The 25848-nt window shown below is 43.3% G+C and overlaps 1 protein-coding gene across 1 annotated transcript; it reads left to right on the top strand.

The window, feature by feature from the left end:
- Positions 1-18081: 18081 nt before the first annotated feature.
- Positions 18082-19075, top strand: LOC141957919 (olfactory receptor 10AC1-like). The gene is given in 4 exon segments (XM_074900198.1): positions 18082-18296; positions 18298-18488; positions 18491-18780; positions 18782-19075. Coding segments are annotated over 4 exon segments (990 nt in total).
- The last annotated feature ends 6773 nt before the right edge of the window (positions 19076-25848 follow it).

Below are 25848 nucleotides of genomic sequence, written 5' to 3'. Positions count from 1 at the left end.
AATGGGTTGCTCTGATAACACAACGGGCTCGAATAGGGAACCCCAGCTGCCCAGGGATACTAGAGCAAAGATTCCGGGATGTCACCAGAACAGGAGGTGACACGTGCTAAGGAGGCCCCACCATATAACGAGCTGCCGGATGAGGAGAAGCGATATGGAAAACGTCGACGATGGAAGGCTGCTGTATGGAGTCCCACACGACGGGTCACTGAAGCTGCTGAGGGACAGGGTAAATCGAGCCAGTTCGCAGAGGTGAAAGCCATCCAGCTTGCTTTGGATATTGCTAAGTGGGAAAAGTGGCCAAGGCTCTACCTTTACACCGACTCGTGGGCAGTGGCGAATACCCTGTGGAAATGGTTGCAGCAATGGTAACAGAGCAACTGGCAACGTAAGGGTAAAACTGTCTGGGCTGCTGAAGTATGGCAGGACATTGCAGCCTGTGTGGGAAACCTCGTTGTGAAGGTGCCCCATGTGGATGCCCATGTACCCAAGAGTCGGGCCACTGATGAACATCGACACAACCAGCAGGCAGACCAAGCTGCTAAGATTAGAGTGGCTCAGGTGGACTTGGACTGGCAGCACAAAGGTGAACTGTTCATAGCTCGGTGGGCCCATGAGACCTCGGGCCACCAAGGTAGAGATGCAACGTACAGGTGGGCTCGAGATCGAGGGGTGGACCTCACCATTGACACCATTGCAGAGATCATCCACGGATGTGAGACGTGTGCTGCAATCAAACACGCCAAGTGGATGAAGCCCCAGCAAAATGGAGAACGATGGCTGAAATACAGATATGGAGAGGCCCGGCAGATCGACTACATCACACTGCCACAGACCCGCCACAGGAAGCGCCACGTGCTCACAATGGTGGAAGTAACCACTGGATGGCTGGAAACTTACCCAGCGCCCCACGCCACCACCTGAAACACCATCCTGGGCCTTGAAACCCAAGTCCTGTGGTGACACAGCACCCCAGAGAGAATTGAGTCAGACAACGGGACCCACTTCCAAAACAACCTCATAGATGCTTGGGCAGAAGAACACGGCATCGAGTGGGTCTACCATATCCCCTACCACGCACCAGCCTCTGGGAAGATCGAGCGCTACAATGGACTGTTAAAAACCACATTGAAAGCACTGGGAGGTGGGACCTTCAAACACTGGGACATGCATTTAGCAAAGGCCACCTGGCTAGTCAACACAAGAGGATCTGCCAGTCGAGCTGGCCCGGCTCAGTCAAAACCTCCATGTTCTGTAGATGGGGATAAAGTCCCTGTGGTGCTCATGAGGAATATATTGGGAGAAATGGTCTGGTTTAGTCCTGCACCAGGCAAAGGCAAACCCATCCACGGGATTGCTTTTGCCCAAGGACCTGGATGTACCTGGTGGGTGATGCAGGACAATGGAGAGGTCCGATGCGTACCACAGGGGGACTTGATTCTGGGTGACAACATGCCGTGAATTATGCTGTGCCTTTGTAAATTGTTATTTTGTTATTGTTAACTGCTAAATGGCAGCTGGACATGACGCAGATGGTATAGAATAAAGGGGTGGATTATGTCCTGGTTCAGCTAGGATACGGTTAAGTTTCCCCAGCAGAGAGGGGGAAGGGATCTCCAGGCGGGTTATTCATACCATGCTGACATCAGGTCCAGGCGCAGGAGCGTGGGAACTTTTTTCTTTGTGGTTTTGGTGGTAGGGAACAAGCGAGCAAGCTGTCTGTAACCATTGTGGTATTTCTCTGTGTATCTTTTGTCTTGTTTACTGTTATTACTGTTTATTGTTGTTATCATTGCTACTGTTGTTGTTCAGATCACTTATTACACTGTTGTATTAAATTTCTTCTTATTTTAACCCGGGGTTTGTGCCTCACTGCCAGCCTGACCGGCTGAGGGTGGGGAAGGGGCAATGGCAACGTGGTCTCCGGTCCCAGCAGGGCTTAAACCAACACATATCTGCAACACTGCAAAGTTGTGACATCAAGAACATACCACATATTTTCTACAGTGATGGCTGAGTTACTTACTAGTTCTATTGTTGTCATTCTGTGTTTGGAGAGAAAAAATTGTTTTCACAGTTTTAAGTAATATACTCTTTTGAGGCCACTCCTGGTCTGAGATGAATCTCAGAAAAATTCAGCCTTATAGAGGAGATTGTTTTTAGGTAGAGATGTGAATGCCTGCCTAAAGCTGTCAAAATATCAAACATTACAGACTCTTGACTTGCAGGGAAAGATTTCTATTGTCTTATCATCTGAATTTTCAGACTTTGTGTTTTTCTTCCTCCATATAGTGGAAAAAAGATGTTGGTCCATTTATCTGCCTGGGTGTCAGCATACTATTCTGACTATTCACCTTCCTCTGCAACAGAGTTTTCAAAATTCATGTTTTTTTCCTTTAAGGAGATACCCCATGAAACAAGTAGCAATGTTCAGGCTTGGTGTGTATCCAGTTTTATCACTCTTCTTTTGACTAGAGCCTGATATTGTGAAACATTTACAAATCTCTATTGCAAGTGACTTCACTGTTTGCTTTCAGGATGGCCTTGTGCCCTTTTTCCAAGGCATGCATAGCTAATTGACAAGTAGAGCCATAATTTGCATTTTATATTCTACCCATCATGCAGCTGTTCCATTGCTCTGCAGTCCTCAGCTTCTGACAAAAAAATGGGTATTGTTAAGTCTAATATGAACAACACATTCTGAAATGAAAAATTCATAGGAAGGCTGTTCACTGGGAAAGTAACGGTGTTTCTGGGAACAGTCATCAAGCTTCCAAAATCAGACAGGGAAAGTAGTGATTTGAGAAAGTATGGATATTGTTACTCCATCTTGGGTAAAAGTTAAAGTCTTGGTTTGGAGCACCTTGGAAAAAAAAAATGTTTAATTGTTAGATACAATATTACGCATTATTCCAGTGAAGTGGATCTTCTCATTTGAGTGTCCAGCAGAATTGTTGAGAGCCACATATCAAGATTCTGTCTGAGTCCGTTAGGTGTCTGTGACCTAACATGCAGCATTATCACTATTCTAAATTTCAGGCAGCAAAAGGTTGCTCTATCCATCAAAGCCCAGAACAAATAAAATCAGTTTTTAATAACATGTAAACTTTGAAGAGTTTCATCTCTGATATTTCCAGATGGCGTTTAACAGATTTCTGTAATTTCATATAGTTCAAAGCCATGTGTGGGCCACCCTTACCATAACTAATGTTGCATTCAAGTGCGTGGTGTGGGTGAGTATGGCTGTATCTGTTACAGTATAAATTAGGATCCTTTCCCAGCTGACTACTTACCTCTTGAGACTGTAAGAGCTGTTGTAGGATGATTTTAATTTGTACAGATCCTCAGCAGAGAAACAGTCTCTACATTCGTGCACTTCTGATGACAGAAAAAAATAGATTCACAACTTTCATTTATCTCATTGACAAAACTTTGTATCCGCAGCCCCTTTGAACTGTCTGCTCTGTTATTCTGAAGACTTAACCACTGTGAACCGAAAGCAGTGAATGAGAGAGATATGATTATTCATGAGCTTATGGGGAAAAAGAAAGCAAACACAAAAGAAAAACTATAAACAGAACTTTGCTATCAGTGTGCCCAAGGTTGTCATGCACAGACTCAGTGGCAGTAGGTACTCCATCCCTCTGTATGGGAATCAAAATGGAAGTGAGGATATACTGGAGGCTGAACTGAGTTTCATTACACGGCTACCTACAGTGAGCTCATCTCAAGCCATTAGCAATGCAATAGCCAACAGGCTCTGCCTGCCAAGCTCTTAGCCCAGACCACAGCAAACAGTAGATTTCATGCTTTTCATTTCAAGTACCAGTTCAAATGCAGTTGATTATCACAGAAAGACTGCTGGCTAATGAGCACATCAGTTCAAAGGAAGGCATTGCATTTACGTGGTGGTTTCTGCAAAGAAGGTCTAGACTTCACTGCCTCTCTGCTCCTTCAACTCTTTCACCTGGTGACTTCATGCAAAAATGAGTAACAAACGCTACTCCTTCTTTATGTTGTTCTAACAGGCTGTTTTCCAACATGGTCTTGATGTACCGATCTTACTTTTCCTTCTTCCTGTCCTCTCCCATCTCTCTCTTCCCTCCACCTTCGAGTCCCAAACAATATTGGTTCATGACAGCTCCATTAAATCAACAGTAATGGTCAATAGCTGTGAATCACAGATTAGGACGTTCTGGTTGGACATTAGGAAAAACTTTCACCAAGAAGCAGAACAGCACTGGAACTGATATCCAGAGTGGTGAAGTAGTCTCCAACCTTGGAGGCTTTCAAAGCTCAGTTAGAAGGGCCATGAAGATGTGATGTGACATTAGCGATACTTCAGCTCTGAGCAGGAGGCTGGATCTTCCCACCTAGTTTCTTGCTTCTGTGAGTCAGTGGAGAGCTTCTGTAGACCTGGAGAGTGTTTTGATATCACATCCACTTGATGCAGTGTCATTACATTTCCCATTCATCAGCCTGAAAGAACATCTGAGTACTTATCTTGGTTTATTGCTCAGGCTGTCACAAGATTTTCAGCCTATTTCTCCAATTAGGGAAAATTAGGTTTTGCTAAAAGAAAGTTGGTAAAACTGAATATGGAGAAAGCTCTTGTCAGGGTTTGAATATAAAGGAATAGGCATAGATATACTTCTTGGCTAGCATGTGCTCTAGCAAGCAGTCTGTTTCTAAATACAAGTCTTTGCACCAAATAGATCCATGAAAATATGGCTTCAAAAACACTAGGGGCACCAGAAGTATCAGGCTTTTGGTCACCCATCCAAGGCCTAGCTCTGCTGTACTGGTCAGCAATCACATAAACATGAGCATGGTCTCTTGCTAAACGTCCATGTGCCCACAGGTTCCCTGCCGAAGGCAGGGTTCAGCACTCTGACAGCTGAAGGCTGTTTGTCAGTGCTCTAATGCGAGGTGACACACAAGGCTCCAAAGACAAGTCCTCTGTTACAGCCACATCTTCGTTGAGACTCCCAGAAGGTGATCAGGGCCTAATCTTTTTGTTCTCTGTTTACAGTGAAAGTTCAACGTTACCTCACCTGCCAATTATTTGTGCTAGGAGAGTCCCAATAACAAAACTGGATAGAAACAGGCAGTGAAGCTGACTGGTATAGGTTGTTTGCTCAGCAGAAGATTAATAGAGCTGTTGTCCCCTTCTTCCGACTGTTCCTCCATACAGTTTATTATTTCATTGCGTCATGCGATGTCTCCTTTCAGATAAGGGCTTTGGTCACCCACAGAGCACAGTGAAGAAATTAAATATATGACACATCTGCAGACAAGGATCCCTGCAGGCTGATATTTATTTCCTGTATCTCTAACAGGACCTCATGCAGAAAAGCTACCAAAAGTCTGTCTCTCTTGCATCCACTTATCCTGAAACTATTTCCTGTAAGTCTGTTCATGGACACCTGCATTAGTATTATTTTACTGCCTCTCACTCTGTGTTCTGCAGTGGTGCTGCAATGCTTGGCTTTGTATTAAAGATATTTTACTGAATTCTCACTGAGTTGTTTTAGTTTTTGCTCTTGTGCTAGATAAGTATATAAGAGATGTGAACATAAGAAACAGAATAATAGTAGATAATGTGTACATCATTGTGTGAGACAGCAAGCAGAAATGATGCTAAAGAATGCTTAAGGCAAGAGCTGGACGGCTCTTCAATTGAGCATCTGCTCCCTTGCTATCCAGTCCAACAATCAGCTATATATGGTTTCTAAAACATACATTCTGTCCACCATTAGTGACAGATTGCTCTTGTCTTTCACCTCCTACTAACTTGCTTGAAACATAACTTGAAACAACCTCAAGAGTTCAGTGCTAGAAGGGATTCTGCAGCCCACTTGCTTTCTCTGACCACACATACAGTGACTGTGTACCACACTTCCTCTGTCTAACTGAGCTCCAGCTCATGTGGAGCTTGTTCATTCAGTCTGGGATGCTGATTGCCAGAGTTTACTTTCTGCATTAAGCATTTTTTGGAAAACATGTTGGTCTATTAGTTACTTGCCTTGCTACCCTGAAAATGACCCTTGGGTTCCTAAGTGACATAGCTGCAAAATGTTAACCTAAATGGCCAAACATGAGATGGAAGGAGGAGGAGGAAATGAGTGGCAGCCTGGGTACGTTGGAGATGGTGTGTGTACAGGATCAGCTTGGGATGGTGTCTCCTGTGGAAAACTTCATACAAGAATGAGCTTTTCTACCATTCCTCCCAGGAGCTGCAGTTGCATCAGATCAAACTAAACAAAACCAAATGATGTCCCCAGGTGGAATGTCTCAGCCATCTAAGGAAGAACTCAGGTGGGACAATGCCTCATTCACAGGGAACAAAAGGAGGCAATAAATGCATGATTTTCAGATGTCAACATCAGTGGTTCTCAGCAAGGTCCCACAGTGTTGTGATTCCAGCCCCAAGAGGGGGGCTGAGCACTGCTGAGCTCCTTCAAGGACTGTGAGAGATGCAGCTACTCCGTTCCTTTCCAGATGAGCCCCTCTGGCTGCAGGTTATAAATGGACAGTTAAAAGACAAACTTTCAATTAGATCCTCAGAGACATCCACAAAGTTGTCCAAATGACTCTGAAACTAACTTCCAATAACATTAAGAGTTGCACTCTCCAGATATGTCCTCTGGTCAGCAGCAGCTCATTTTGAACAACTGGGAAGAGCTCCCAGGGTAAAGGTGAAGGGGATTGCAGCCCCCATTAACATCACCTGGTGTCATGTATGTACTCCTTTCACATGACTGGGATGGACTTTCTCACTTCTTGGTCTCACAGTGGTCCAGCTCCACCTTTCTCTTCCCCATCCCAATATTTCTAAGGTCCTTGTTATTTCACTGGCATTTTTTTCACTCTTGTATGTTTTTAGTTACTGATATGCGACTATGTCATGCTCCTTCTTTTGCCCTACAGCAATATGAGGCCATGCCATTTTGTGTCATCAAGGCCTGTCATTTTAGGCTCATGGGATTATCTTGTTGAGAACTTGATTGATGTTGTGGATAAGGTTAAGCGGTCACAATGTGAGACCTAATATTATGGGCTGTCACAGGGCAAGAGGAAGAGCTGAAAAGGGCAACTAACAGTCATCTCAAGTGTTTCAGAATTAGTAAAGGGTGATGCCCATAAGGGCTGTGAAGGGCTGCGGACATCTGTACTGATTACTTCACAGAAACAACCAGATGCCCAGGAAAGGGGAAATCCCGGAATAACCATGAGGCAAGTTCTCAACCAGATAAGAAAACTTAGATCTGTCTTCAGAATGTCAGCCTTCCTTACTACCTTCTTTCTTATCTGAACTACAGGATTTCAAGTTAATATTTTCCACGTCTGTAGCTTAATTTTCAATTTGTCTGCCTTTTTAATTTTCACCTGCTGTTTTCAGTTTAAATCTTTTCATCATCTCTTTCATTACTTCTCTTTTTAGGTTTGTCCTTTCTCTCTCTAATTCTAAACCAGTTCTTTCAGTAACTTCGTTTTTTTTTCTGAATAGGAAATGCTTGCATGTTTATGATAGTATTAACTAATGTATGCAACCACTTTCTTAACAGAGATGCAAGACAGTGCTTTTGACTTGGTCAGAGTATGAGTAAGTACAATGAGGTGAAAGAAATGCCCCACCTTTAACAAACCATGAGAAGTCAGCTGCCAGACTGCTTACCCTTTTTTATTTGGTTTATGGTTCAGCATCTTTCCTGGGGTGAGTTCTCAGCCAGTGTTCATCAAGCCAAACAACAGAAACTGAATGAGAACAGGGTGATGCTTTTTGTCACCAAGGGAAATTGAGGCCAGCCATCCTGCTGTTACCACCTCAGCCAGTTTCAGTTCCTGGTTTCCAGAAAGCTCTGAACATTACAGGAATAAGGAAACACTGCTTCTCCTAAAGGCTATGCACAATTGTTTCAGTGTCTTGCCTCTCTGGGAGGCAGCACCTCTTGACTCCTGTTGACTACAGAATGGGGATCCAGTCTCTGTCAAGATGCTGCAAATTCCAGCCCCTGGTCCAGCTACATCCTGATCATAACCAGCCTCAATGGAGTCACAAATGCACTTTCTCAAATGATATTAACATTTATTTTCATATTGCCACTGTTACATTTTTGTTAGAGTGAATCTTACATTTAATCAATCACTAAAACCAATTCAAGCAATCTGCCTTAAAATTGCTGTAATTTCTGTAACCAGATAAGACAACATAACATTTCTGAATAAAAAAATAGCTTCTGCTTGTGAACATACCTGCAGCAGAACATCAGTGGAACTGCTAAAGCCAAAATCTTTGATTTCTACAACAGTATGATACCCCCAGATCAATATCGGCATGCTTTTGCATGCAAAGAAGGACCATAATCTCTTTTATCCTCTTTATTCTCTTTTACCACTGGCTAGTTACTTCATGTTGCTCGAACATTATTTTTGGCCACTGATTGAGTGGAGAGACTTGAAGTTCACATAAGCCAGCAATGGGGCACTGTTCTGTGACCATCTGCACAGGCCAAGGGCATTCATCCTTACCTGACACCCAGGGCAGGATGGTGGGTACTAGTCTGAGAGGAAAGGCTGCAGCTCCAGCTGGGGTGTCTGCACCATCTACCCCAGAGATGGCCGATGCCTCGCCCCAGATGGAGCTGCTGAAGGGAGAGGTTGTGGTGCAGCCTTGAAATGCGGGAAGTGCCCGAACATTTCTCCCAGGGTGTGCAAAAGGTGTTCCTGGTGGGGGACCTCTTGCAGCAGGCAGCTGAGCTGCAGGAGGTGGTGAGAAGGCTGCGTAGCATCAGGGAAGCTGAGGAGGAATTAGATAGCTGGTTCCAAGTGCAGTCTGCAGTGGACACACAGCCCGTGGACACAGTGCCAAAAACTCCCCCACCGGTACACACGGAAGGCAGGGAGGTCAATAAAGCAGAAGAATGGAAGCTTGCAATGGCAAGGACCTGCAGGAGGAAGAGACTTCCCGTGAAGCCTGAGGTGTCCTTGTGGAACCACTTCAGTGCTCTGCAGACTGAAGAGGAAAGACCCGTCATGTCAGCAGAGATGCTGTAGCTGAGTAAGGCAGCCTGGTCTTCCTGTATACCAGCCAGAACAACTAGGAAAAGGCGATGGGTGATAGGGGTAGGTGACTCTTCTGAGAGGCACGGAGATACCCATCTGCCGACCTGATGCACTCTAGAGACATGTGCTGCTTACTGGGGCTTGTGTCAGGGTTGTCACCAAGAGACTGCCAAGCCTCATACAGTCCACTATTATCTGTTGCTGTTGTTTCACATGGGCACCAGTGATACAGCCAGGAGCAGTCTGAGGAGTGACAAGAAGGACTAAAGAGCCCTGAGAGTGGTGGTAAGGGAATCTGGAGTGCACGTATTTTTTTCATCAATCCTTCCAGTCCAAAGGAAGGGGTCTGAAAGGACCAGTCAAATCTGGCAAATCAACAATTGGTTATGGGACTGGTGCCACAGACAGGGGTCTGGCCACTTAGACCATGGGGTTCACTTTGAGAAACCTGGTCTACTGGGGGCTGATGGGGTCTATCTGTCAGAGAAGGGAAGAGCATCTTCAGCCATAGTCTTGCCAAGCTAGTGAAGAGGGCTTTACGCTGAAGTTGCCAGGGAAGGGGAACCTCGCTCCATCCCACTCCTACAAGCTTGATGCCAGTGGCAGAAATAGATGTTTAGAGGCTGGAGAGGGATCACAGGTCATTAGGAGAGCATCTGAAGAGCAGCATGAGGGAATTCCATCCAGACAGTCAACTTCACCAGGGGCCCAACTTAAATGCCTCTATGCAAATGCATGTAGCATGGGGAATAAACAAGGTGAGCTAGAAACATGGGCATGCCCGCATGGCTATGATCTTATTGACATCACAGAGATGTGGTGGGATGGTTCCTATGTCTGGAGTGTTGGAATAGAAGGATACAGGCTCCTTAGAAAGGACAGGCAGGGGAGACAAGGAAGGGGTGTCACCCTTTATGTGACCAGCTGGAGTGCACAAGAAGACGACTGAGAGCTTATGGGTCAGGATTAAAGGGAGGGCAGGGACAGGAGATGTTATAGTGGGGGTCCACTATAGGCCACCTGACCTATAGACGTATAGGAGCAGCCTCATGTTCACAAGTCAACATCCTCATGGGGGACTTCAACCACCCTGATAGCTGTTGGAAGGACAACACTGCAGCACATAAGCAGTCCAGGAGGTTCCTGGAAAGTGTTGATGATAACTTCTTTCTCCAAGTGATAGAGGATCCAACAAGGGGAGGTGTTATCCTGGACCTTGTTCTTACCAACAAGGAGGAGCTGGAGGGGAGTGTGAAGCTCAAGGGCAGCCTTGGCTGCAGTGACCATGAAATGGTGCAGTTCAAGATCCTTAGGAAAGTGAGGAGGGAGCACAGCAAGCTCACTGCCCTGGACTTCAGGAGAGCAGCCTTTAGTCTCTACAGGAGCTGCTTGGCAGAGTAACATGGGATAAGGTCTTAGAGGGAAGGGGGGCCCAAGGAAGCTTGTTAATATTCAAGGATCACCTACTGAGCTTGAGCTCAGGAGCATCCTGACAAAGAGGAAGTCAGGTCAGACCATCAGGAGGCCTGCATGGATGAATAAGGAGCTCCTGGACAAGCTCAAATATAAAATGAAGCCTACAGAGGGTGGAAGCAAGGACAGGTAGCCTGGGCGGAATACAAAGAAACTGTCTGGGAAGTCTGGGATCATCTTAACAAGGCCAAAGCCCTGATAGAATTAAATCTGGCCAGGGACATGAGGAGTAATTCAAAAAGCTTTTACAGATTTGTTGGTGTTAAAAGGAAGACCAGGGAAAATGTGGGCCTTCTGTGGAAGGAAAGGGGAGACTTGGTTACCTGGGATATGGAGAAGGCTGAGGTACTCTGAATTTTTTGCCTCAGTCTTCACCAGCAAGGGCTCCAGGTACACTGTGCAAGAAGCAGAGGTAAAGGTGGGGACTGGGAGAATGAAGAACTGCTCGCAGTAGGAGAAGATCAAGTTTGAGAAAACCATCTAAGGAACCTGAAGGTGCACAATTCCCTGGGACCTGAAGACATGTATCTGCAGGCACTGGGGGAACTGGTGGATGAAGTGGCTAAGCCACTGTTCATCCTATTTGAGAACCTGTGGCACCCCAATGAAATTCCTATTGGTTGGAAAAAGGGAAATATGACCCCCATTTTTAATAAGGGAAATAAAGAAGACCCAGGGAACCACAGGCCAGTCAATCTCATCTATGTGCCTGGGAAAATTATGGGGTGGATCCTCCTGGATCATGGCACATTGAAAAAGAGGAGGTGATTGGTGACAGCCAACACAGCTTCACTAACAGCAAATCATGCCTGACAAATTTGGAGGCCTTCTATGATGGGGTTACAGGACTGGTGGATAAGAAAAGAGCAACTGATGTCATCTACCTGGACTTGTGCAAAGCATCTGACAATGTCCCACACAACATCCTTGTCTCTAAATTGGAGAGACATGGATTTGACGGATGGACTATTCGGTGGATAAGGGATTGGCTGGATGATTGCAATCAAAGAGTTGTGGTCAATGGCTCCATGTCCAAGTGGAGAGCAGTGACAAGTGGCATTCCTCAGGGGTTAGTGTTGGGACCGATGCTGTTTAACATCTCTGTTGGTGACATGGACAGTGGGATCAAGGCACGCTCAGCAGTTTGCTGACAACACCGAGCTGTGTGATGCGACCGACACGCTGGAGAGAAGGAATGGGCCATCCCGAGGAACCTGGACAGGCTGGAGAGGTGGGACTGTGCAAACCTCATGGAGTTCAACAAGGCCAAGTGCAAGGTCCTGAACATGGGTCAGGGCAATCCCAAGCACAAACACAGGCTGGGTGAGGAGTGGGCTGAGAGCAGCCCTGCAGAGAAGGACTTGGGGGTATTAGTGGATGGAAAACTGACCATGAGCCAGCAGTGTGCACTCGCAGACCAGAAAGCCAACCGTGTCCTGGGCTGCATCCAGAGCAGTGTGGCCAGCCGGGCGAGGGCGGGGATTCTGCCCCTCTGCTACACTCTCATGAGACCCTCCCTGTAGTGCTGTGTCCAGCTCTGGGGGCACCAACATAATAAGGACACAGACCTGCTCGAATGGTGCCAGAGGAGAAGATGATCAGGGGGCTGGAGCTTCTCCCCTGTGAGGACAGGCTGAGAGAGTTGGGGGGTTCAGCTGGAGAAGAGAAGGCTCCAGGAGGACCTTAGAGCAGCCTTCCAGTACTTAAAGGGGCTACAGGAAAGGGGGGAGGGACTCTTGGTCAAGGGGTGTAGGGACAGGACGAGGGGTAATGGTTTTAAACTGAAAGAGGTAATATTTAGATTAGACATAAGAAAGAAATTCTTCCATGTGAGGGTGGGGAGGCCCTGGCACAGGTTGCCCAGAGAAGCTGTGGCTACCCCCTCCCTGGCAGGGTTCCAGGCCAGGCTGGACGGGGCTTTGAGCAACCTGGTCTAGTGGAAGGTGTCCCTGCCCATGGTAGGGGGTTAGAACTGGATGATCTTTAAGATGCCTTCCAACCCAAACCATTCCAAGATAAGAAGTTTTGCACCTCTCCATCATGTCAAAGCCACAGGGTGGTCTGGGCTAAGAGCACTATTTCCTCAGCTGTTGCTAGGACTGGCCATCCCTGTGCTTCAGCCTTCCCGGTGCATGTCTCAGCTGTTTCATTTTTGTCCAGATTGCTCCAGATTATACTGAGTTTCACAGTAATGCTTCCTGGGCAACATTACTGTTTCTTTTGCCTTCTTTGGAGTAGGCTGGCAATTTATGGGTGTGGATAGGCAAGCCCAGTGCTGGTCCTTTTTCTGAAGATCAAGGGGAACATCCTCTGAAGTATGTTGCAATTGCTGATAGAAACTGATATGATGTGATTCATTAACTGCAGCTGAATTCCAAGAAACTCTTTATACATATTCAGGCTAAGGCAGGCCAGTCTCAAAGCCTTGCAGGCGTGTAGCGAAAAAAAATCACACACTTAGAGGGCGGGGGAGGAGAGCAGAGCTGAACTCTGCAGCAGGGAAGAAGGCACACCTCTCTGACATGCTGCAGACTCAAGACATGCAAAAATGAATGTTAACGTGCAGCTTTTATTAATCTATTATGAATTTGGCTGTAAACTGATGCAATGAAAATGCTGGGAACCTGAAAGGTGTGGCCTAGAGGAGGAAGTATGGAGTCACTTTGACATGCATATTCTCATCCTTTCCTGCTCTCTGTTTGTCTTGTTGCTGTGTGTTCTGGCACTGGGATGCATACCTCACTCCAGCTAACACTCCCCTCTTTGGTGAGCCATGTTTTGGAGTTAATGTGTAGGTGTGTGTTGAAACGTTGTGGGGAGGGGTAAGTTGCATGTTAATAAATGACAGCTTATCTACACACACACACAAACTGAAACAATAATTTGCCTTATTTATTTCAGTATAAGGCTGGGCACTATGGTTAAAAAAAAATAGTGCATATTACTGCTGACTGCGTGGTATTGGTTAGTGTGTATGTGCTGACTCACCTAGGTTCACCTCCAGTCCAGCAGCAGAAAAGGACCATCTGAAGATAAGAAAGTTGGAACAGACTTGTCAAAATAGTTCCTTGTAATTATTTTTGCATTCTTACTGAAGTAGCATATTTTATCCTTTGGTTTGGATTAGAGAAAAGGATAAATATAAATTAAAGAAAGAAATGGCACCTAAGCCCCTGAGTTTTACAACACAAAGACAAACCATATGTCAGTTAATCAGCTGGTGTTCTGAATTTCTTGCAGAATTTGCTAGAGGGAGCAATCTTACCCTGAAAAGCATTTGACTAAAATAGACTCTTCACTGTAAAGATTTACTTCCACTTATATTCTGCCCAATTTGCTAGGTGGAATTATAAAATAACGAGCTCCTCAATTTTAGTCCTGTTACAGCTGCAGAGACAACATGCCACAGAAAGAGGCATCAGGGTTGTTGTTTTATTCATTTTTATACAACAGTATCTAGAAATTCCAGCCAGATTCAAAATTCAGTTTTGTAAATGCTTTAAGGACATTCTGTGCCCTGACTTGTTTGCAGCATCTTAAACAAAAAAAAAAAAAAAAAAAAAAAAAAGTGTACGGAAAAAACTGAAATAAAAAAAAAGTTAAAAGTTGGAAGTGAATTGAGAGACTAAAGAGAACAGACTCTACTGTCATAGCTTTAATTCCAAGAAGTTACATGACAGGTTTAAAAAAGAGTAAACCCACTTAAATACAACTTTGGTATTTAAATTCTGCCTAATTTCAAAACTGTGTGACAATGCAGAATCCCAGTTAGGGGTCCTGGGGCAGCCAAAACTCTGCATGTATTTCAGCTTGTGGCAGTGAAGCTCCTCAGGTTCACACAGTTCTGGTCCTGGCCATACTGGACATCTGACCAAGGCTGAACAGAATCATAGACTCAAAGAATTATTTAGATGGGAGGGGACTTGTGGAGGTGCCTAGTCCAACATCCTGCTCCCAGCACAGCTAGCTCCAGAGCTAGATCAGGATGCTCACGGCCTTGTCCAGGCAACAGGTGAACATCTCCAAGGAAGAAGACCTCCCAGCCTCTCAGGACACCTGTTCCAGTCCTGAAACACCCTTGTGAGAAGAAGCGTTAGGTTATTTTTATGGTCAGTCATAATTTTCTTTGATGTAAATGTTCTGGCTGTTTCACTGTGCCCCTGTGAGAGGACTTTGGCTCTGCTGTCTCTGTAGCCCCCCAATAGCTACCTAAAGTCATGTTAGATCCCCCTTTGGCCTTCTCTTCACAAGTTGAACAAACTTAACTCCCTCAGCCTCTCCTTGGACATCATGTGCTCCTCTTGAGCTTGTTGTCATATCTCATATGGGGGACTGCAACAGTGGACACAGTGTTCTAGATATGGCTTCATGTATGACAGATAAAGGGGAATAATCACTTCCCTTCATTTTATGGCCACATTCTTTCTATTGTAGCCCAGTATGTGGTCGGTCTTTGTTGCTTATTCCTTGTTCATGTTCATCTTGCTGTCCTCTGGAAGCCCAAGTTCTTTTCTACAGATCTGCTCCTGATACAATTAGTCCCCACACTGTATGATACATGGGGTAGTTTTGTCCCAAAATGACTATGCCATATAGATAAAAGATTACAGAAGAATATTTTGAAAGGTAGAATTCCTCTAAACCATGACCTGGGAAAAATCTTAAGTTACCATATTTACATGTTAATGCCAAATTCCATTTTAGCAGTCAAAAGTCTTTGCCTCTCTTTTCTACTTACAGATGTCCTTAATGATTTCAGTGTAAGTAAGGCCAGAAACGAATGTAACAATAGTAATAAAAATAAATTGTGCCCAAATAATTTTAGTCCTATCCCCTGCTGAACAGCAATTTCATCTGAGTCAGTAAGAAATAATGGATTATCTGATCTGGTGAAAACTCCGCACATGGGTTTGAAGTTTTTATATCTGTTTTGTTTTGCCTTTAAGTGAGAGTTTGGTTTAAACTTACTTAAAGACCCACAGATATATTTTGATGTAAGAAGAGCACCAGTGCATTCTGTTAATTAAATCATTGCCATTTCAGGTACAAACCAGCCCAACTGCTTCAGAGAAAGGAGCAAGAACCCTCTAGGAGGGTGTTACAACACTGCCTTCCTCTGAAGGTGTAATTACATCCTGTTGCTTGATTTACAGAAAAAGTGCAAACCCCCTTTTCTTGGGAGGAATGGAACTGCCTGACATTCATGCAGGGAGGGCAGAGGCAGTGGGGAAGAGGAAAGACCTCTGTGTCATACTGTATATAAGGAACTGGGTCCTGTGGAAGAGAAGAGAGGATGATTATGAAATGCTGAAAGAAAACATTTTCTCTAGGGACACGCAGAACAGGGGGATCCCAGACTGGGCAAGAAATGGAATCTCAGCCCAGACTGAACTGCAGACATCATCAAGAGGAAGAAGCCTCTATTTTCTTGCCTTCTAACCTAGAGACGGTATGTTGTCACTAAAGTGATCAGCTCCAAACGAAAGGAAGGGAAACCCCTGTTTCTTCCCCATTCTAGCTTTGTTGTGTTTAGCGGAATCCCCTTAAAGTCTCAGTACTTGGAGCGAGGGGACCCCCAGCTGTGGTCCCCAGTGATTGAGTCTGCAGTCTTGAGACCCATTACCCCTGCTTTCTGTGAAGATCTACTACTTACATAGAGTGTCAGGAAAGCTTTATAGCCAGACTGTTTAGAATAGATGTCAGGGAGGTCCTGCAGCAGCAAAAGGTGGATGTAGGAGTTAACCATGGCTTTATAACCACTGGGAACTGTGTCTAGCAGTAGTCCTTGCTGAGTTACTTGCTTTTACAGGCTTACTGTTCCCTCTACGTTCTCTAAAGAGCCCCTTCTTGGTCTTCACTGACTGTCCACTTTTTTTTGTCTTGGAGCTTATGTTAAGGTTTCTTCCTAACTTACTCATTTTGCTGACCTATGCTCTGAAACAGAGATTTAATTCCTAGTTTTGCACCTGAGGTAATATAATTGTGGATATTTTCATTATTCACCTGAGTCTCCAGATGTTTTGAATCCTGCTGAGATACTGGATCACAAGGAAACCTGGAGGCAGCAAGTTTCAGTGATTGCAGAGGCAAAAATAAAGGTAAAGGTGTGTAGGCTTATCAGATTCACCTCAACTTTATTGATTATTTCTTTCTGAAGCTTTTTTGAGATGTCTTCTTTCCAGGAAGATCCCTGTCTCCACTAATAATTTTTTCCATCAACTTCCCATTCCTTCTATTTGCTCTTGATGGCATTGGAATATTTAATGTAATTTTCCAGCTTCTTTCATACTTAAATATTGCTGGTTTTTTTTGATGTGAGCAGAAGTCTTTAAGGAATCTTTTCTCTTTTTTTTTTTTTTTTTTTTTTTTTCCTGGTTTACAGTAAAGTGTAGAAAGAGTTGGAATTACTCTCTGTAGTAAATATTGCATTACATGATGAACACATAAGCCATGAGCACTGTTCATCTATGAAGAGTATATGTAATTTATTACTGTACATCTCTTGACATCCTTACCATTTCTAGATCTTTACAACTTAAACAGCTTTACATCACTCTACATTCCTACAAAATCTCCATGCTTCCTGTGACAAGAAAGATGTCATTCCCTCCAAGTCCAAGATATTAGCTTTGTATTTTCTTTAAAAAATTGTTATGCATAGTACATTGCCATGGACATCACTGATTTTGAGTTTGGAAATTTGTTTACTTTAACTCTGATGCCATAGGGCTGAGCCAGGCATAAAGATGTCAGCAGCCAAAATGTCAGCTCTGATTTTGGAATTCTTGTTTCTAATCACTGACCCCTTTCATTTGAAAACCTGTTTCCATTTGAATTTTGAGTCAGAACCATTGTGGGGAAGGGAGAAACTAGTCAGTGAACACCTCAATTTCCCATTAATTGGAGTCAGATTGTAGATCGGAAGCTCCAGCTCACTGTCTGGTTGCCTTTGTACATCTCTAGCACAGATGTAGAGAACTGCAATATTGGTGTGAATAGAGAATGAATGGGTCTGCCTGGGAGTGGAAGCACCAGAAGGAGCATTAGCAGAATGTCTGCAAGACCTAGGTGTTGATGATCATCAGATCCCAACACATCCCTCTGCAGCTTCTTAGGACACTCAGATCAGAAGGGAAGAGTCCAATGATGACTCTCAAAAGCAGGGCAGGACAGAGAGACTAATCAGTGTCAACTCCTAAAGGGTACCTAATGCATGTTCGAAACATCCACACAGTCATCATTCAGAAGAAGCGATGAAGACCCAACAGCTGAAATTCCTTGTCATCAATGTCATAGCAAAGAAACCTAGGCAGATCATTTGGGCACAAGAACCTTGGTGGTTGTGAGAATATGGGTCTGAGAGTGTGTCGAATGTGACTGAGTGAGATCAGTTTTGTTTTTAGATGAAAGCACCTTCCTGCCCCCCACAATGAGCTTTACTCCACTGGTTCTTACAGTACTGCAACATTATTTCCTATATAGAATTGATTGCCAGGCATCAGGTCAAAGTCAACTGTCTCCCTTCTGTTTCTCTCCCTGTAGATGCCACGTGAAGGCTGCATGGAGAGGGACAGTAAGAGCACTGGTGCAACTATGGAGTTCCTCCTTCTTGGCTTCTCTGAGCTTCTCTGTCTGTGGGTCTTCCTCTTCCTTATCTTTCTCATTATCCATTTGATCACATTGGCAGGGAATACGATGATCTTCATGGCAGTAGTTATGGAGCCTTCCCATCCTCCCATGCTTTTCTTCCTCTGTCAGCTCTGTCATCGAGCTCTGCTATACCTTAGTCATTGTCCCTAAAACACTCCTCAGCCTGATAATGGTGGATGGCAGCATCATCTCTTTCATAGGCTGTGCTGCACAGATGCACCTTTTCGTGGCACTTGGTGGGACTGAATGGTTCCTCCTGGTAGCTATGTCGTATGACCACTATGTTGCCATCTGTCAGCCACTGTGATGAGTGAGGAGTTCTGCCTCAGGCTGGCTGTGGCATGCTGTCTGGGAGGCTTTGATGTTGCCCTGGGGTTGACAGTGGCTGTTTTCAGCTTACCTTACTGCCAGTTGTGTCATATCAACCACTTCTGTGATGTCCCCGCTGTGCTACACCTGGTCTGTACACAGAGTTACACCCCTGAGCTGCCTTTGCTGGGGGCCTGTGTGCTCCTCCTGCTGCTCCCCTTCCTCCTAATCCTGACCTCATATGTTTGCATTGCTGCTGCTTTGTTACATGTCACCTCCTCCGTTGGGAAGGTGCAAGGCCTTTTCCACCTGCATTTCACACTTGGCCATCACCTTGCTACACTATGGATGTGCCACCTTCATATACATTCGTCCTAAGACCAGTTACTCACCAGTTCGAGATAAGATGGTGTCTCTGGTCTACACCAACATCCCTCCATTACTGTATTCCCTCATTTACAGCCTGAGGAACAAGAAAATCAGAGGGGTCCTCAGGAAAATGTTGAGGAGGAAGAAAACAGCTCAGCTGAACTGGGGTACTACCAGAGCTGTGATATGTGTGTGTGGTAAATATTAGTAGAACAAATGTCTGCTTGTTGGAAAACAGCCCCATAACCATGTTGGGACCAGATTCTCTGTAGACTTCACTATGGCAAATATGCAGACAGAATTCAAAATGCATCAATACACTTATGACAAAAAAAAATCTCTGCTAAAACAAACAAGCAAACAAAAAGTCTCTAACATAACACTTTACCTAAAGGGAAATGCTTTAATGACTTGTGAAGAAGAAGAGCTTTGATCAATTCGTGGTCTCACTTCTGTGATCACATACACATGCTTACATTCATGGTCATCTCAGCATAACCAAAAGATTGACACAAAATTATTTAAAGCTGCTGTACTGGTTTCATTATTTTTCTAACAAGATGAAAGCAGCAACTTGGAAGTCAATAAAAAATTTTAGACTGGTAGGTTTATCTGCACAAAAAATCTGAAGAGGGTTATTGGAAAGTTAGAAGAAAGCCCATGCCTAGAAAGAAATGGAAATTAAGCTGTGGCCTTCTCCAAATTCAGCGGAAGGCTGCACTCCAGCATTTCATCACAAATGGAAAGATCACTAGTGTAAACTCATCTTACTTTGAATTATTCTAGATAATGAAAATGAAAGTGCCATCAATTTGTCAAGAGTATGACTTTTCTACACCTCTTTTTCAGGAAGCAATCTTTCCTTCTATAGGGAGATGCTTTAGGTTTGGATTGTACCTGTGGCAACATAAAGGCTAAGATACTGGTATTATGTGACTTTTATCAGGAAAGACTGTATCATATAAATAGGGATTCCTGAGGAGTGCTGAAATCTATCATCTTAAGATGATGCAACTGCTACAGTTATTGTAATTTCTTTAGCAAAACCAGTGAGAGTTACAGCACATGCTGGACTGCAGCAGACCTAAGAGTCTGAAAGGTGCAAAGCAGTGTTATTCTGTGTGTTTCCTACATGAAGGTGGAACAGGATGATTCAGACAAATTGGAGAAGATCAGTTTTGAACAGGGCGGAAAGAAGCAACTTCATTATTTTATGTAATGCTTCCATCCTCCATGGTTCCTTATAGCTCCAAACAGACCCTAGGATTCAGAACCCACCTCTTACATATCAAATTGTTGAGAAAAAATTATAAGGCTTGCTTCTGTTTCCCTGTCTAATGTAAAGGAATTTCAGCACCTCAGCTGTCCTCAGCTTTCTCCCTTGGCAGAGTGAGAGAGCAGAATGATATTTGCTTTCTCTGGGCTACAATCATTAAAAATTATGGTAGGTGGATTTGACTAAAATAAAAAATTGGCACTATAACTAAGGAAGTTAACTTGGAGCCATCTGACAAAAGAGAAATGTGGAATTTAGAACTCACATTAAAAGCTGTCTTCAAGTTGACAGTCTAGCCAGTCTAAAACATTGACGCAGAATATTGGCTCTCATGTCAATGAATACCTAATTGCAGCTGTGAGCAAAGGTTTAGCTGCATTATTTAAAATGATCAAAGTTGTAGTGAACATTTTAATCACCTGCCAGGTCTTCCAAAAATGAGGAGGGGAGGGTCTCAATGAAAGCACATTACTTACAAACAGAGAAACACTTTAGGAGTACACTAGAGAAGTACTTTGAATCAAATACTATTAAATAACTGTAATGAGCATAGGACAAAAGTGATGCATCAATTCCAAATCCTGTCAAGACAAATCAGGCTTTGAAGTTAATCCTGCTGCAAGCAGTGGGCTGGACTAGAGACCAGTAGAGGTCCCTTCTAAAATTAGTAGGATTTTACAGCAGAGGTTTCTAATCTGCCTTCTAGGAGGTATTGATATGCTCAAATACCTGGCAATAAAACTAAGGGACAGAAAGACATGAGGTTTTTAATACTGATCAAAACCTTGGTAGAGGCCCTTATGTGTTTCTGGCAGCTGCGGACATGGGATAGTACAGATATAACTGTCATCTGCTGCTATCTGTGAGAAGATAGCAGGGCTGTGTCTTGAACTAGAGATGTTCCTCATGAACAGCTGCTGATGAGAGGCACCTTGGCAGACCTCTCCTCACAGTAAGGACATGGATGATGCCTTTGGGAGGGATAACATGACTGAAACAACAGCCAGGCTAGACTCCCAGCTCTTCAGTTCTGAGATACATGTGAGAAGCACAACAAGCAGTGTAGGCTTTCTGCAAAGACATTATCTCCACCCAATGTCCTTGCAGAGTGAGGAGATATCCCAGAGCCCAAGACTATCCCCCATCCTATCTCCACCAGGATTCCCACATCCATTCACAGCACCCTCAGCCTCTCTCCTGTGCCCATCTGCGTTAAGTGAAGGGCTTTGCTGTATAGATCTATAGAGCAGACTCAGGGATGAGAATGGCAAGGCAGACGCTTATGAGGTAAGAGCAACAACAATAGGTAAGATATGTCAGAACCACTTTCTTTTTAAATGTTATCTTTCAGTTGCCAGGAGATGTCTGAGGTCTCTTTTCTACCTACCCCCACTCAACTTTACAAGTGGCTGTTTCAGTCCTGTTGACCCAGCAATATCCTTGATGTAGGGCATGAGCACGGAAAAAAAAAAAAAAAGATAATTTATAATTCCTTTTCAGAACTTCACAGGGAACAGCAGGATCCAGAGAAGCTGTGCTGTTAGACAAGTGCGTATTACACCTCCAACCAAAGATGGATAGAGCAAGGCTCTTTCCATGGTCATCATAACTGTTTGAGTGGGTAGGGTCTCAAGACCCCCCAGTGTATGAATACAGTTGGGCACCCATGTTCCACAAAGGGTCCTGTCCTTTCTTGGAAGAAGAATGCCTTCATTCCCAAATTTGCAGAGGCTTGACATGTTATGAAGTTTTCCAGTGAAACCAGCTAAGACATCTCTAAGGATCCCTTCATAGTTTACATAGCCACAAAGCCAGAGTATTCATCCTTGTAATTACTTTTGTAAAGGCTGCCCTGAGCTAGGCACTGGATCTTAATCAGTGGTTGAGCACTAGAGCTCAACCTGTAAGAGCTCAACCTGTAAGGCCTGTAAGATCACATCAGTGCTGTTCATATGCTCAGAAATGAAGACAGTTTGGAGGATGATGGCAGAGATGTCGAATAACATTCAGGGTACTTGAGGTCCAGTATCTTGAATGGTACATACCATTCAAAGAGGTACCTTCACTCAAGGAGATACTTCAAGGTTATATCTTGAGTGCTACCTACCAGTGACAATGAAATCTCCTTTTCAGTGTAGAGAAACCAGTGAAAGCTCCTTTTTTTTTTTTTTCTCTTCCCACACTGTCATGTTTTTTCTATCAATCCATGTAAGACATTTCCTAAAAATTGTTCCTATAAATAATCAATCTCCTAAAAGTATTAAATGCACTTGCATTAAAAATATTTCCTTACTTTTCTAGGAGTCTAAATACAAGGTTACTATGGGGATGCTTTTCTGTTATGGGTTAGGGAAGTGGAAATTCTCCTGGAAGTCCAATTTTAAGAGCATCGAAGCTGTTTCAGTGTATTCACCTACTCTTTACAAGTCATGTTATCACAGCCTATTCGTTTTGGCTTACATGGAAAGTGAGTTCACCAGCCTCCTTTCCTTTGGATTCTTTAAAATCTTAGAAAACCTGCAGAAAGTCCTATATTTACCCAAATAGCTTCTTTTGTCCTTTGATCTGAAGCAGAACAAAATCATCAAGGGGAAATTAATACAGCTATTTACAACAATGGAGTTGTAGCCAGTGAAAATGGATGTGGGGATAGGATTAAACTTAGAAAGCAGACTTTAAGATCATGAGGGTGAAAAACTGTCAAAGATGGTGATTTGCTTTATTGAGAAAAGGCCCCTGTTTTCCTTATGTTTATCATTCAACATGCCAAGGGCAATATCCATATTGGCTTTACAATGATAAAAAATATGTCATAGAGGTTTCTCTTGGAGATATTTATGGATAGAAGATTTACAGAAGAGAGATGAGTCCTTTCTGAGACTTTTGTGCCATTATATGAAATTACTTACCCATAAAAAAATCTGATAGGATCCTATATGATATGAAAAATAAAGTCCACACTGCTATAAACAGACTAATGAGGAAGAAACATGCTTTAATATTCTGCACATTCCCCCACAATCAAAAATTTCTAGAGTCTACAAGCTTTTTATTTTCCAACTGGGTTGTTGTGCAAAGACTTAAGTCCCCTTTAATACACGGCCTCAGGAAGCAACCAGGAATGCAGGACAAGAAATAATCAGGAGACCAAAGTGGAGCTGAGGAATGAGGTGAGGCTTCAGGCCAGCTGGTCAGTCTCAGAGTCACTTTCACTTCGCCCTGCAATCATCTCAACATCAAAAAGCTGACGGAAGGTGCTACTAATTCCAGCATTGTGTCCCTAACCTAAAGCTTTTGGCTCTAAAGATCCTGCCATGCTCAGTTATCTTCTAGATAGTCTAGTCCAGGAAAAAAGTGAGAATGGGAAGGTCAATACTCACCTGGTCTGTATCCTTGGTTTTACCTGTATAAGAGCACAGTCTGGTGCTACATTGGTGTGTAAATATATAAGACCATCTGGTTCTACAAATTAGTATGTAAAGCTGAGGGAAGACCAGATGGCTCAGTAGCATATGTCCTCTAGCCTACTCACTGCTGAAAATCAGGTCTCCTAAAATCTGTGTCATGTTTTATTGTGGTTTTGGTCTACAGCTGCTCTCAGCATTCACTTGAGTTTTCATGTTTTGATTTAATTAAGAGTTCACGTTTCCAAAATCAAGTGTGAAGTTGAACTGGGAATAGAGTTGACAGTGAGATGGGAAGATGTTACCACAATCAATGCCCTCTTTCTACTTTCAAGACAGCAAGGTGTCTGTATCAAATATCTTCTCTTGATGCCAACATTGAAACCACTCAGGATGAACACAGGTTGTTAATGCAGTGACCACTAGCAACTACATAATTTCTGCACAGGATAGCAACACATCAACATCAAGATTAAGCTGCAACAGCAAGAAATAATGACAAGTTTATTGTGTTTAGATTGTGGAGGCAACTGGAATTTGTCGATAAGAGGACCATAAAAATAACTGCAGATTTGAAAGAGACTTAAAAGCTTTAAAATTTCTATTTAAAAACACAGAAATTAAAAGACTGACTAACTCACACATTCAAGTGGCAGTATAGAAAAAAGAAATTTAAAATCACACTATCAAAGTGACTAGCAGTGTGGCTGCTTACCACATGTTATTAATGCTAACGATTTTTTTCATTGTTGGTGAGGTATTTTCACACTTAAGTGTAATTAATCCAAGAGTGGGAAAGAACAGCTAGAAAATATGAATGAATTACAAATTATAGAGTATAAATTAATTACAAATTACAGAGAGGTATGTTTTTGTCATGCAGAGACTACTATTGCTATATTTTGAGATGTTTCAATTACTAAAAATATTATAATCCTATTTTTCTTACAACCTATTTGAAGAACTCATGAGCATCTCTACTAGAAATCAAATTTCTCTGCGAAATTTTATGTTTATTGTACATGTGCTGTGTTAGTAATGCTCAAGAAGAAATTGAATCCTGCTTTTTTTTTTTTTTTTTTTCCTTCCTGCAGTCAGTAATAGAAGTAAGAAAAAAGTGAAAACATTGCCACTAAGATAAATAAATATTTTCAAAGGTGCCCAGGAAGCATGTGCTCTTGAAGAGGAGTGGGAAGTGTAGAACTGCACTTTTTGGGTTTATAAGTACAAAATATGCTGTAATAGCTATTCAAAAGTAATTAACTTGTAGCACTTAGGGTAGTTTTATGAATAGGAATATGATTCAGATTATATTATGGCTGGGTTTGCATTGCTTTCCACTTGTCTATCAAAAACGTTGTATCTTAATATAAACAAAGCCCTGCTTTGCTTAGTTTGTTGGTTTTTTTTTTTTTCTTTTTGCAATCGGTCCCTCAGTCTCTCCATGTCTTCACTGTTGACCAAAAATGTTAACTTGGAAAGAAACAAAATCCCAGCCATCACCAGAGATTGCATCTCCCTTAAACTTCATATGGTCCTGATGGGTGGGGTGGCTGCTCTCTCCTCCTGCCACACCACATTGAGGCAGCAGGGCCCTCAGGCTCCACACCCACTGGAACCCCATGGGGAGCAGAACTGGGATATGATGGCAAGAGAATTTTCTCAGGTAATTTCTGGGGAAAAGAAAGGTCCTCCTCCTCATTTTCGGTTTGGTACAGTAATTTAATTACTCCTGTCTTGCAAGCCCAATAAAAGCATGGCAGACCACGTGCAGGGTAGATTATCAAGAGACAAAAGCCAGAAAGCCTGCAGTTCAGCCAATAGTAGAAATACTCTTCTGTGCCTAATTAAGTGTCCAGCTAGGGCATTAGTAGGTAGAGAAATACTTAGGAGTACATTGCTGATGAACAAATAAGTGAAGTTTTTTGTGGGGATACTGGACTTCTAGTCCGTGTCCATGTCCTTCCCACTGGTATGCCATCTCTGTTAGGTGAAAATACATACGGGAAGCTGCCCTCTTGTTTTGACTGAAGCCCAAGTAAGGAGCTGTCTATATTCCTGCTGTCAAGAAGGCATGATTGTTCATCTATTGGTGATGAACAGAATCAGAAAAATTAAGGTGGAACTACTAGAGGTCTTTAGTCCAAATACCTACTCACTGCAGGGTTAACACCAAAGCTGTGTCAGGTTGCTCAGGGCCTTGTTCAGGCAAATCCTGTACATCTCCAAGGATGTTTCTTTCTGGATATGTGAGGAGGAGTGATGGAGTATCTCCTGATTCTACTGGGAATGAAAACCCAG

This window comes from Athene noctua, chromosome 1 (assembly GCF_965140245.1).
Source record: "Athene noctua chromosome 1, bAthNoc1.hap1.1, whole genome shotgun sequence".
Lineage (NCBI taxonomy): Eukaryota > Metazoa > Chordata > Aves > Strigiformes > Strigidae > Athene > Athene noctua.
Note: the sequence above shows the minus strand (reverse complement) of the source record. Positions and strands in the feature narration are given on the sequence as shown.